Source organism: Malus domestica, chromosome 10, assembly GCF_042453785.1.
Source record: "Malus domestica chromosome 10, GDT2T_hap1".
Lineage (NCBI taxonomy): Eukaryota > Viridiplantae > Streptophyta > Magnoliopsida > Rosales > Rosaceae > Malus > Malus domestica.
This window is the reverse complement of record NC_091670.1, coordinates 7,814,200-7,826,538: the sequence shown is the minus strand read 5'-3', so window position 1 is coordinate 7,826,538 and position 12,339 is coordinate 7,814,200. Positions and strand designations below refer to the sequence as shown.

General features: G+C 38.1%; 3 protein-coding genes across 3 annotated transcripts; 2 read left to right on the top strand and 1 right to left on the bottom strand.

The window, feature by feature from the left end:
- The first annotated feature begins 1,778 nt into the window (after positions 1-1,778).
- Positions 1,779-2,827, top strand: LOC103445162 (auxin-responsive protein SAUR21-like). The gene has a single exon (XM_029109534.2). It carries the CDS (start codon positions 2,314-2,316, stop codon positions 2,617-2,619), a length of 306 nt encoding a protein of 101 aa, XP_028965367.1. The 5' UTR covers positions 1,779-2,313; the 3' UTR covers positions 2,620-2,827.
- Positions 2,828-4,824: 1,997 nt separating this feature from the next.
- Positions 4,825-5,468, top strand: LOC114827536 (auxin-induced protein 15A-like). Its single transcript, XM_029109533.2, has one exon. The coding sequence runs from the start codon at positions 4,942-4,944 to the stop codon at positions 5,236-5,238; it is 297 nt and encodes a 98-aa protein (XP_028965366.1). The 5' UTR covers positions 4,825-4,941; the 3' UTR covers positions 5,239-5,468.
- A 4,515-nt stretch (positions 5,469-9,983) lies between these two features.
- Positions 9,984-10,577, bottom strand: LOC139188532 (uncharacterized). The gene is made up of 2 exons (XM_070806120.1): positions 10,338-10,577; positions 9,984-10,241 (listed from the first exon to the last, which is right to left on the bottom strand). The coding sequence occupies exons 1-2, from the start codon at positions 10,575-10,577 to the stop codon at positions 9,984-9,986; spliced, it is 498 nt and encodes a 165-aa protein (XP_070662221.1).
- Positions 10,578-12,339: the final 1,762 nt, after the last annotated feature.

Below are 12,339 nucleotides of genomic sequence, written 5' to 3'. Positions count from 1 at the left end.
AAACAATAGTTTGTTTACAATACGAGCATCTCTTATCTACTACTATCTAGGTCAACCGTGGTCTGTGAAGAATTACATGATTTGGTAACACTGGCTGTAGGAAGTAATTGTGAAAACTTTTTTGAGGAGTAAAAACGGTATCTTTGAATGATGTACATAAAAGTTGCAGTAAATTTTCAATAAATGATCACAGCATTTTTATAAGTGAAATACTATTTTGCTATGAAAATAACAACTCAGTTTACAATATTTGGAATTGTGGTGTATCATCTTTTTGTTGAAAATTTCACATTGGGATTTACAACTTGTAATTACATGGTTCCATTCCTAATTACACCGAAGCGTTTAGGAGCTCATTGCTTTAGCTAGCCAACTTAGCTAAGCCTTACTATATGGAGGTTACTACTAGGGCCGTCTCTGAGATTTTGAGGATCCTGTACGAAATTTGTAAAATGAGCCCTCCTTAAGATAGTTTTAAGTTTTAAAAAAGTATGACTATGTATTGATACTAGAAAACATTCACTTAAATCAAAACAAAGCCACTTAATACTACAGTCTAGTGATATTCCTCTTCACTTATATGTGAGAGGTCTTATGTTCAATTCTCACCAAAGGCGAATTTGAACCACATTATTGTTAACCTATTGTGAGGTTTAGCCCACTCCCCCACTCTCTTAGCGTAGCTAATATCGTTTGTTCAAAAAACAAAAAAAACTTTAGCCCTCACTGATTGCATGTTTACAAATGTCCTTAATGATAAGTAAAAAGAGCTACAAACATAACTTTCACTAAATAATCAAAAACAGTTTTATCTTAAACAGCCAAACATAAAAAATAAAAAAAACATTAGATCTCTAACTTTAAAGTTCACTTGAATATACAACGTTGTTATATTATAAAATTAAGAAATTGTCGCTTTTCAAGGTGTTATTATTGTCATTCAAAAAATCTCATTGTACTCCAAGTTTATATGTTTAGAAAGAAAAAAAAAAAAACTCTTATAAGGAGTGCACAATGTTGTTTAAAGTTCTAATAAAAGTAATTTTTTTAAATATAGAACATATTACATGATGTTAGATGACAAAAATTTAAGGGCTCCTTCAAATTTGGGGACCTGTGCGACTACACCTTTCGCTCCCCCTCAACGCCCCCTCTTAATAGAGATTGTATGGATACAAAGTATTGAATCAATGGCACAGGATACAAGGTGATAGACTAACAACTCTCTCCTTAGTTATTACATTTGATTTATCACAGTTGAGGTATCACGCCCCAATCCTAAGATACACCCAAAACTGATTGGTGATGGAAAGAAAGGAACAAATACATAAGAGTTCACTAGAACCCAAACATAAGATATATATACATATATATATATATCCTGCAGAATGAAAAATAATAATACATTATACTTCTCATGTAGGAATATCCAAGGCCTTTAAGGAAACTTCGAATTTCTTAGCATGAACATTGAACAGTGCCCGGCAACGGGAAGCCCTTCGTTTAAAATTTCTTAATGAAAAAATTGAGCAACACTAGAATTTTCAGTTGAATTGTAAAAATAGAGATAAATGTGTATCGCCGTAAACCATATATTATCTGAAACGACTTATTGGTGATCCTGGAGGCACCACGATGGTACCATGAGAGAGACTAGCTCATGGAAAATCATTGAGGCACCACGATGCCAACAGATTAAAATTTGCATAATTGAATCCTTTCGGAAGAATAGATACATGACTAGTATAAAATCAGAAACAAGCAGAAAACAGGAGTTTTTTTGCAGGTTGCAAGTTCAACATACTATATATGTGGACCCAATAAAATTTATTTGTGGTTAAACTATATCATAGCAATAAGTTTCCATATCCAACTAAACGATGACTGTGTCGGAAAAAAAAATCTCTAGTAGTTGGCGTGAAGGGCCGTGTGGGTGTTCTCCAGGCAATTGATTGGCAATAGATATTAGCATTTAAAAGTTCACATGGCTCTGTCTTCCAATTCATCACAAGCCTTGGTAGTAATCGAGGCTCCACATATTTTGCCTAAAATGCTTGATTAGTTTGAAGGCAGAACCATGTGAACACTGATGAGCTCTTGTTCCCTTCTATACCCCATCCAGATTGCCATTGTCTTTACCATATATTTTTTCTTTAGTAGAAGATATTCCACAATACTTTTCATTTATATAAACCATATGAATCTTCAAGTTCTCAAGCATATAGCTTTATTGTTTTGCAGTTGCTCGTCCCTTGAGATCTTCTTCAAGTTTTTATACTCTATTGCTAGTCTTTCCTCCAAAGATTTACTACAATGGGGTTCCGTCTGCCTGCTGTAATTCCTGCTAAGAAACTTTTTCGACGGTCTTCTTCAAATTCAAGTGAAGGAGCTTCGTATAATTTATCGGATGTCCCTAAAGGTTATTTTGCAGTTTATGTTGGTGAGAGTGAGAAGCACCGCTTTGTGGTTCCCATATCTTTCCTCTGCCAGCCTGCATTTCAACACTTGCTAAGTGAAGCTGAAGAAGAATTTGGATTTGATTATCCAATGGGCGGTCTAACAATTCCCTGCAGACAAGATGCTTTCCTTGAACTTATATCTCGCTTGAGTGCAGTATGATAGAGTGGTGGATTGTGGAGAACAATTACACGAACTGTGCGATTGTTACAATTTTGTAAACAAAACAATTTCTAGATTTTGTACATTTTTTTCAATCGAGGAAGAAATATTGTTCCCTCAGAATCGGATTATATAAATTCTTAAATGGAGACTGTAGCAATATTCATAGCTTATTACATTATAATTTATAAAGCATCGCTTTAGATTATATGACCGGGTGTGTTGCTGCTGCTTGGTGTTGTCTTCAGTTAATGACCAACAAAACATTTCTTGGTTGTGTGATGAACCGTCTGATTTAACCATGCATAAGTAGTAATTTTGTTTTCTTTCAACAAAGGGAGAAGGAAAAAAGATGTAACTTGTACAATCTTGGATTTATTTCTTCAGATTCTTTTGTGATTTAGTTTCCCATTAGGATCCTTTTTATAGTTATACGAATACTAAGATGTTAAGTATAGTCCCCCCAACAGACCTAAGTTTTCTCTGCATGACTAGTATGTCATTTGGTAGAGGAAATTGCGAATTTTTCATTCGAACAACTCCACAATGAAATTCTGTATGAGTATATATTCTTTTCCATATATCCAATTACGACTCCCAACTTTTTATTGATACTTGATGTAGGAGATGTATATGAGTCACCATACAAAACAGAAGAATGAAAGAAACGTTGAACCTTCAATAAGCCTGTCTGTGATCTAATTAGCTTGGGAATTATCTTAAAGGTGGGAGATATTGTCAGTCAGTTTTAGTTACATCTATACAGCTGCTGATAGTGGACATCGTGCTTCTCTAATAACATGGACATTGACTCAGTAGCTTCCAAACGGCTTGGGTCCCTAGTTTTTTTTTTTACTCAGTAGATAGGCTTAACAAATCTTGGAATGGAGGTTGGTTCAAGTAGGACACCGGAATAATAAACCTCTTCTTTTGGCTCTCCCAAACGTAGATGGCAAGATAGCCTTTTGGAACATCCAATGACTTTGAAGAAACTTGATTTTTGTTGGCATGTACAATACCAGGAAATTGGAAAACCATGGTTTTAAAATTTCTTTAATAAGGAACAATAAAGAGTTCAAATGAATTTCAGGACAGAAAGTGCTTTGATAAGATATGCTTGGGAGTAGAAGACTTGTGTTCGTTTGCTCCTGAACCTTGGATGATGTGTGCATATATAGCTAAAGCGGTATGCTGCAAGCAGTCAGTTACCTAAAATGATTGGTGATGAAGCACTGGGATGGACCCAAGTGAGAGAGAGTTTGCTCATGGAAAATCACATGGACTTGTCTACAAGTTATCAACAACACTGCACGAGTCGATGACCAAATGAAAGAAACCCAGTGTCCTGCCTCTCTTAGTTGACGGCCTATAAAAAAACAGAGACATGCTTGAGACAAGAAATTTTCCCTTGGTACTATTTCAACAGTTTTAGCATATAAAATGTGAGGACTTGATCTCTTTGGTTAGGATATAGGTACGAAAAATTGATACGTTGGTCTACAAAATAATGTGTACAAGTTGGAGAGAGCAATTGAATGCGGATTGGCCAGAGACTCAGCTGCTCAAGCAATTATGTTCATACGTCTATGTGTTCTAATTTTTCAAGGACATCAGGTAAGCAAAAAAAATACGATTAGTGAAGGATCGTGGTGGAGCCAAGTGCGAGTTATTTTCTCATGGAAAATCACATGGACTTGTCTTTTCAACTAATCAAGAAAAATGTATGAGCAGAAATGAAGAATCACATTACCCTACAGCTACATCTCTTAATAACTGCATAAACTGAAAACGTATTGAAACTAAAATAAAGCATAATGTCCTACTCGTGTTCGGAAGATATGCCGACAAGGTCACTGGTAATCCTAACAATCAGCATAATGTTACAAGAAAGTTTGAGTGAGTGGTCTGCAGGAAATTGAATGGGATCGAAGAAAAATAAATTCTAATTAAAGACAGAAGCATTTGCAATTTCACGTGGCTCTGTCTTCAAATTCATCATCTTATCAAAATACATTGGTGGTGATTGAGACTGTACATGTGTTGGTACTGCATTCAGTCCAGCAATATTTCACCTAAAATATTGAAGTTGAGCTGGAAAACAGCACCATGTGATCAGTGTCCCTTCTATGCCCTATCAAGATGGCTTTAATTGTCACCACATATTTCTTTCAACAGAGGACAATTACTACATAAAACTTTAACGATATATATTTCCTGAGACTTTGATTGCCTTCCATTCAAGTCTCTGCATATTCTCAACTCTTGTCTTCTTCTTGCTCCGATAAACTTCCACCGGACATTTCTCTAGAGAGACATAAAACCATGGGTTTCCGTCGTCCAAGTGTAACTCATGCAAAGAAAATTCTTCGGCGGTCTTTTTCAAATTCAAGTCGAGCAGGTTCATATAATTTAGCAGATGTCCCAAAAGGTTATTTAGCGGTTTATGTTGCGGAGAACGAGAGACAGCGGTTTATCATTCCTGTATCATACCTCAACCAACCTTCATGCCAAGACTTGCTAAGTGAGGCTGAACAAGAATTTGGATTTGATCATCCAATGGGTGGTCTAACAATTCCCTGCAGACAAGATATCTTCATTGATATTATTTCTCAGTTTTGAATACATTGTGAATACATTTACGTTACATTTTTGTAATGCAAAATTTTCAACATAATGTACAAATATTTTTCCCTTTTGTGAGTTCAAAATGTACTTTCTGAAGGATGATGTAAATGAAGATTATAATTATAGATAAGGTTGTTAGGCTTTCCTGTATTTTCAATTCTTGTTGTAACCTGTGTTAGCTGCTAAGCTCTGTTTTATAATCAATGAAATACGGAAAGTTCACATGGTGTTCGAGCTTTGGTCCTTTTTCTTTCCATGGCTTTTGCAACTGCATCTCCCTCCTCAATCATCATTCCCAATATCTCTACCTTGGCTTCTGTCAAACTATCTGAAACAAATTATCTTCCTTGGGAGAGTCAGGTCAAGCAATTTTTAATTGGCCAAAATTTTTGGCGTTTTGTTGATGGTTCGTATTTGTGTCCTCGTCTGGTCATTACTACCACTGCTCTAGTTGCCTCCCCTACTGCCTCTGCTGATTATGCTCTACGGTTGTTCCACCAGTGGTCACTACTTCTCCCAACCCTAAGTACCTTGATTGGTACCAGACTGACCACTCTCGTTAGTATGCTTTGTGCTATCTCTCATGGTTTATGGTTCAAAAAGGGTCCTATTCATCTTTCAACATACTCAGATGTTGATTGGGCAAGCTACACATTTGACAGGCGACCAACATGTAACAACTTGTCCCGGATTTATTGGAACGAAGAGATATTTTCATAAATTTACACCTTGGGCTAAATATTTTGTATTGGGGTTGTTATTGGACCTTAAATTGTGAGCCGGGTGAGACCCTTTTCTCTTTTTGGTTCCCCAATCTCCCTTCTCCTTTGCTTGCCACTTGGCAACCCCCACCTCATCTCTCCCTTTTCTCTCATTCTATCCCGAGTTCACTCCCTCTCTCACCCCCTTCCTTTCGCTGCACCCTCTCCTTCCCGAGGACCACCCAAACTTTAGCGACGGCATCACCACCGTGATGGACCTCTCTATTCCCCCTGCGAGCTCCATGAATCCTGGAACAAAGGAAGAGCACTCAACCCTCCCCGTATCCCGTGCACCGTTGCTGCACCACTGTGGCCTAGGTGAGTCCATGATCCTTTTGGATTGCGTTTTGGGGTTAGAGTGAAGTAGTTGTTGAGTGGTTTCACTCATTAATTGCATTGAATAATCGGGACTAAAGGAAACTAGATTCCGATGAGGATGCCATATTTTTCAGGCTTTTTTCCGACCACTTCCAAGCCACTGCTGGCCACAAGGAAGGTATATTTCGACTCTTTATTTCCCAGGCTTCATTTTGGTGTTTTGAATTGCTGGAAAATGTTATGTTTCAAACTCCGTCAGAGCTAAGGAAGTTCCCGACCAAGAACCGACTTCCTTCTCCGGCAAGAACAACCAAACCAAGATTTTGGGCCTTTGGCACCGACCCTTTTTGCAAACCCAAAGCTCTTTAGAACTCATGCCTTAGGCTCACTAATCCCAAGACCCAAGCCCAAAAGATTTAAGCCCAAACCCTTTGTATTTTTATTTATTTTGTTTTCTTTTAAAAACCCAAAAACAATCGGGCCAAGCTTCGAGCCCAGCCCTAAACCCATTAACCCTTATAACCTAGGCCTTTGGGCCTAGGACCTTTCGGCCTAAACCCACCAGCCTAGATCCGGTTAGAATATTCTTAGAATATTCTTTGGAATATTCTTGTGTTGACCTTTTAGAATTTTACCCGGAACCCTTCTTAAGGTAATTCGACGTCCTAAATCTGTTTTTGACATCCGTTTTACCAAATTTAATCGTTATGATAGAGTTTTATTAAATGAAAACTAATGAAAAAGGGCTTGAAAACTTTGAGTTTTAACGATAAGGACAAAATAAAGGTAAAGTGAATAGTACCAAGATTGACTTTTTAGTGTAAAAATATGGTTTTTTGTTAAAGTGAACAATACCGGAAGTTTTTTGTTAAAGTTCCCCTTTATTAATTTTACCCATTATATGCTTGGGGGCAATTATTTGTGGCGTTTCCGTCTTCGCTAGTTTATGTGGCTCTTCGACGATGAAGTACTTGTGAGTAGACCCCTTCTAAAATGCATGTTTTAATAGTAGAAATGCATACATGAAAAACATGATCTAATGATCACATTTTATGAGATATTATGCTTACTTAGAATATTTTGGAATACCATACTTTCTATCAAACCCATGTTCTTTGTAGGATATATGATGGATGATGATATACCATTTAGAACATGTTTTTACACACTTCCTTATAGTATAGATGATGGATGACTTTATGACATGCCCCAATCCCGATGTCCTTGGGACATTGGGATGGTCACATGCTGGCCGACACCCGAAGGGTGACGAAAGCCATTTAATTTATGCAAATGTTGTGAACATGCTAAACATGCATATAAGTTAGGACTAATCATGCAATAGGGACGAAAAACATAACACTAAAGTTCAACTGCTAACAGTTTAATATTAAGATAATGCATGACATGTTCAGAGCATATGTCCAATACAGAGTACAAGTGGAAATTAAGATAGAGAGTGCTATTACAACATATGCTGAAGTAGAGAGAATATAGCACGATATCACTAGTAGGGGAATGCCTCGTAGCTCAGATTGTAATCCTCGTTCGTAGGTCCTGAAGAGGGTGCAAAACAAACATGAGTGAACCAAGTTGATATATATATATATATATATATATATATATCAATTATCAACATACTAACCTTCAGGTTTTATGAAAACTCATATAACATGATAAAAATCGGTTTTCCAAAACCTAGCATGCCGTGCAATGTCTCAAAACATATCTTGTATATATAATAATCACTAGTGAATGTCCGATTACCCCCAGACCCCATGCCAGCTCCCTGTCTCTATGCCAGTTGCCAGAGGAAATTTACCCCTAGGCCCCGTGCCAGCTCCTCGTCCCTGTGCTAATTGCCAGAGGAAAAACACTTCAGACCCTATGCCAACACCGTAACTGTCGCCCAGGACAGAATCTATCCCTCACCCCGTAACGGAATAAGGACCACTAGGTAAGTATAAAACCATTGAACATACATTTATTTGAAAGGCAACTTCATCGTATAAAGTCGTCCATCATCTATACTACAAAGAGGTGTTCTAAACATGTTCTAACTAGTATATCATCATCCATCAGATATTCTATAAAGAACACGGGTTATAGGAAAAATAGTAGTAATTCAATCTAGCCTTAGTACGCATTTTATCTCAAAGCGTATCATAGAACATAATTGTTAAATCATGCTTTTCCATGTATGCATTTCTACTATTAAAACATGCATTTTAGAAGGGGTCCACTCATCGTACACTGTTAGTGCAAAGCCATACCAAAAGGAATAACGGAATCCCCGCTATTAATTGCACCTATGCATATAAAGGGTACATTTAGTCAAACTCTACTCAAACGGATTAATTTAGGAAAATGGACATTGGAAACGAGTTTAGGACATCAAAATTAGCCTAGGATGGGTCCCGTACGAAAACCCGAAAAGGCAACGGTCAAAGTCAACGTTAACCGTTGATCGGTCAAAGTCAACCGATTGGGTCAAAGTCAACGAGTCGAGTCAAACCAGGTTTAAGGTTATGGTTGGACTGATTGGGCCCTAAGGGTTTAGGGAAATAGGCTTAGGGTTGGGCTGGAAGCCCAAGTTCTATTTGGCCCTAAGGAAACTTGGGTTTTAAACACACGGGCCCAGAATATAAGGGTTTTTGGGGTTGGGTCAATGGGCCAAATGCCTTAAAGGAAACAGCCCGAAGGCCCTTTAGGTTTTAAAACAATTAAAATAAAAAAAAGAAACGAAAAATGATTTTGGGCTAGGTTCTTAATGGGCCTAAAGCCCGAGGGTTTAAAATGGCTTGAAAGGTTTGTGCTTGATGGAGGTCAACGCCAGAGCTTTCCCAGCTTCGACCGATGGAAAACAAAAACCCTAGGCTCCGATCTAGGTATAACATGTAGAAGAAAGTGAAATGAGTGATTTGATACCTTTGGTTCGCCGTGGAACAGCTGGTGGTAGTCGGAAAACTCCTCGACACCCACGGGGCTCACCGGAGATAATTTTCGTTTCCCCAAGCCGATCTCGTTTTAAACCTTGCCAACAAAAATTAAATCTCTCAACAACAACCTAAAACAAAGAGAGATAATCCCGAGGCTCACCTAGCTGGAAAGACGAGAAAATCTCGCTGAAGAGTTTTCTGGGTTTCGCCGTCCTCACAGCGACGAGAGAGAGATGAGGTGTTGATGGTGATGGTGATATTGACGTCGGGGAGGGTGTGGATGCTCTTGGATACGTGGGTCGATAGCTGCAAGAGTGAGAGGGTTTTGAGAGAGGAAGAGGAAGTGCAGAGAGAGTTGAAAGTAAGGTCTCGAGGTGGGGGAAAAAAGAGAGAAGTGGGGAGAGTTAGGGTGTTGCCACATGGCAGCTTGAGGGACTCTAGGAATCTAGATAGAAGGTCCAGATTTAGTCAAGATAGGGGACCAAAATGATAATTCCATTAAACTTTTGGGAAAATTACAGAATTATACATATAAGTAGGAGTGGGGTGTAACAATCTACCCCCTTATAAAAAATTTGTCCCCGAAATTTACAACCTTAACCAAATAAAAACGGATACTAACTTTTTATCAAATCCTTCGTTTCCCACGTCATTTCCTCCACAGCATGGTTCCTCTAAAGCACTTTCACCAACAAATCACTTTGTTCCTCAAAACTTTATCCTATCGATCAAGGATAGCTGCTAGTTCTTTGACATAGCTAGCATCCTGATGTACTTCCAGCGACTCTAATTGAATGATATGAGAAAGATCTGGTACATATTTCTGAAGCATGGAAACATGGAAAACATTGTGAATCAATGACAACTCCGGTGGTAGCTCCAGCCTATAGGCCACTGCACCAATTCTCTCAGTAACCTGATAGGGACCGACGTATCGAGGACTCAACTTTCCTCGCTTACCAAAACGAACTACCCCTTTCTAGGGAGACAACTTCAAGAACACAAAGTCACCAACCTTATACTCACGGTTCCTGGAATGTTTATCCACAATGCTTTTCTGTCGGTCTTATGTTACCTGTAGGTTTCTCTTAATCAGCTGGATGTTAGCATTTGTGGTGTCCACAATCTCTGGTCCCACTAACACTCGTTTGCCGACCTCTGTCCAACACAAAGGTGTTCGACATGTTTTTCCATATAAAGCCGCATAAAGTGCCATGCCGATACCCGAATGGTAGCTGTTATTGTATGCAAACTCAACCAACGGCAAAAAGTTATCCCAACTACCCTTCCACTGGAGAACATACACTCTCAACATGTCCTCCAATGTCTTAATTGTCCGCTCAAACTAACCATCGGTTTGTGGATGGTAGGCTGTGCTGTACAACAATTGAGTACCTATAGCAGTATAAAAAGCTTTCCAAAACCTGGAAGTAAATCGATGGTGAATTTGATTTCCCTCGCATGTGGTAACCCTGGTAAATCCTTCGGAAATACATTGGTAAATTTCTTTACCACTGGCACCTCTTCAGGACTCAACAAAGATTTATCCCTCGTCACTACGTGGGCTAGGAATCCCACACATCCCTTATGCAACAACTTAATTGCTTGGATAAGAGAAATAATACTATTAGGAAAGATTCGTCGCTCACCCTGAAACGTGATCGATGGTCATCTAGGCTGATTGAACGTCATAAATTTCTCCCAACATACGACATAAGCACGGTGTCTGGGTAGCTATAATTCTGTAATTTTCCCAAAAGTTAATGGAATTATCATTTTGGTCTACTATCTTGACTAAATATGGACCCTCTATCTAGATTTAGTCAAGATAGGGGACCAAAATGATAATTCCATTAAACTTTGGGGAAAATTACGGAATTATACATATAAGTAGGGGTGAGGTGTAACACTTTATACTATGAAGATGTTTTTGAAATATATGTACCTGTGTTTAGAAAGATTATGCTCAATGGTTTTGTGCGTAACTAATGGTCACTGTTCTGCCTACGGGCGAGGGACAAATAAGGCTGAGGGAGATATATGGTTAGCAGAAGATATATATTACTGGCTTCGGGTCGAGAGATACTGATACTGATACTGTGGAGCCAAAAATATTCACTAGGCGACACGTGGACTTTTGGACAAAAGAGGACAAAAATACCCTTCAGGCATACCGGGATTCCTACATGCAAGCAGCGGGAAATTATCTTTCAACCAAGTCAAAAGTGCTCAAAATAGGTAACAATTTAAAGCCTATTTCATCAAATCCTTTCTATAAGGTAATTCCCAAAACCTAATTTATTTTATATGTTTTATATTCCATTATTTAGCTAATCAATTAGCTAAATAATATATTCCTTTCATGTTTCCTAAAAATTGACTAATTAAGGGATTAATTACCCAATCAATCCCTTAATTATCAAATTGAAACACCCATTCAAACCTAAAAATACTAGAGGGCCGGCTATCCCCATTCAAAACCTAATCCATCACCTTTTTCTACATTTTTCACAATTTCTTCCTTTTTATTAGCCAATTAATACCATAAGCACCAAAACATTTCCTTTTAGGTTTAATTAGCCAAATAAAACCTAAAATTCCTATTGAATGGTCGGCCACATTTCCTCTCTAAAAAGTAAACCTACCTAGCCCTATAAATAGGGACCTATTTTCACCAAATGGTAAGGTCAATCCTCTTGCAAAAAATGCTAAACACTCTAAACACTTTTTCTCTCTAAAAATTCTAACTTTGGCATCGGAGGTTCTTCGGCCAAAGCCCCCCCCCCATTCATCATGGGCGCGTGAGGCTTTTGGCCTTAACCTAAGGTGCTAGTTGTTTTGTAGGTGCAAAATCGTCCAAGATCGAAGAGGAGAAAATTTGCATCCACAAATTGGTGCTTTCATTGAGAGTTGAAATCCATACTCGTAGAAGACTCTCGCACAAAAAGGTTTTTTCTTTATTTTCTAGTCCATTTGAATATTTTTCATACGTTCTTATTATTAGAATTTTTTACTTGCAAAGGTTCTTTGATAAAACGTATAAGCAAAATATAATGGCTAGAAATTTAGAAAATTCC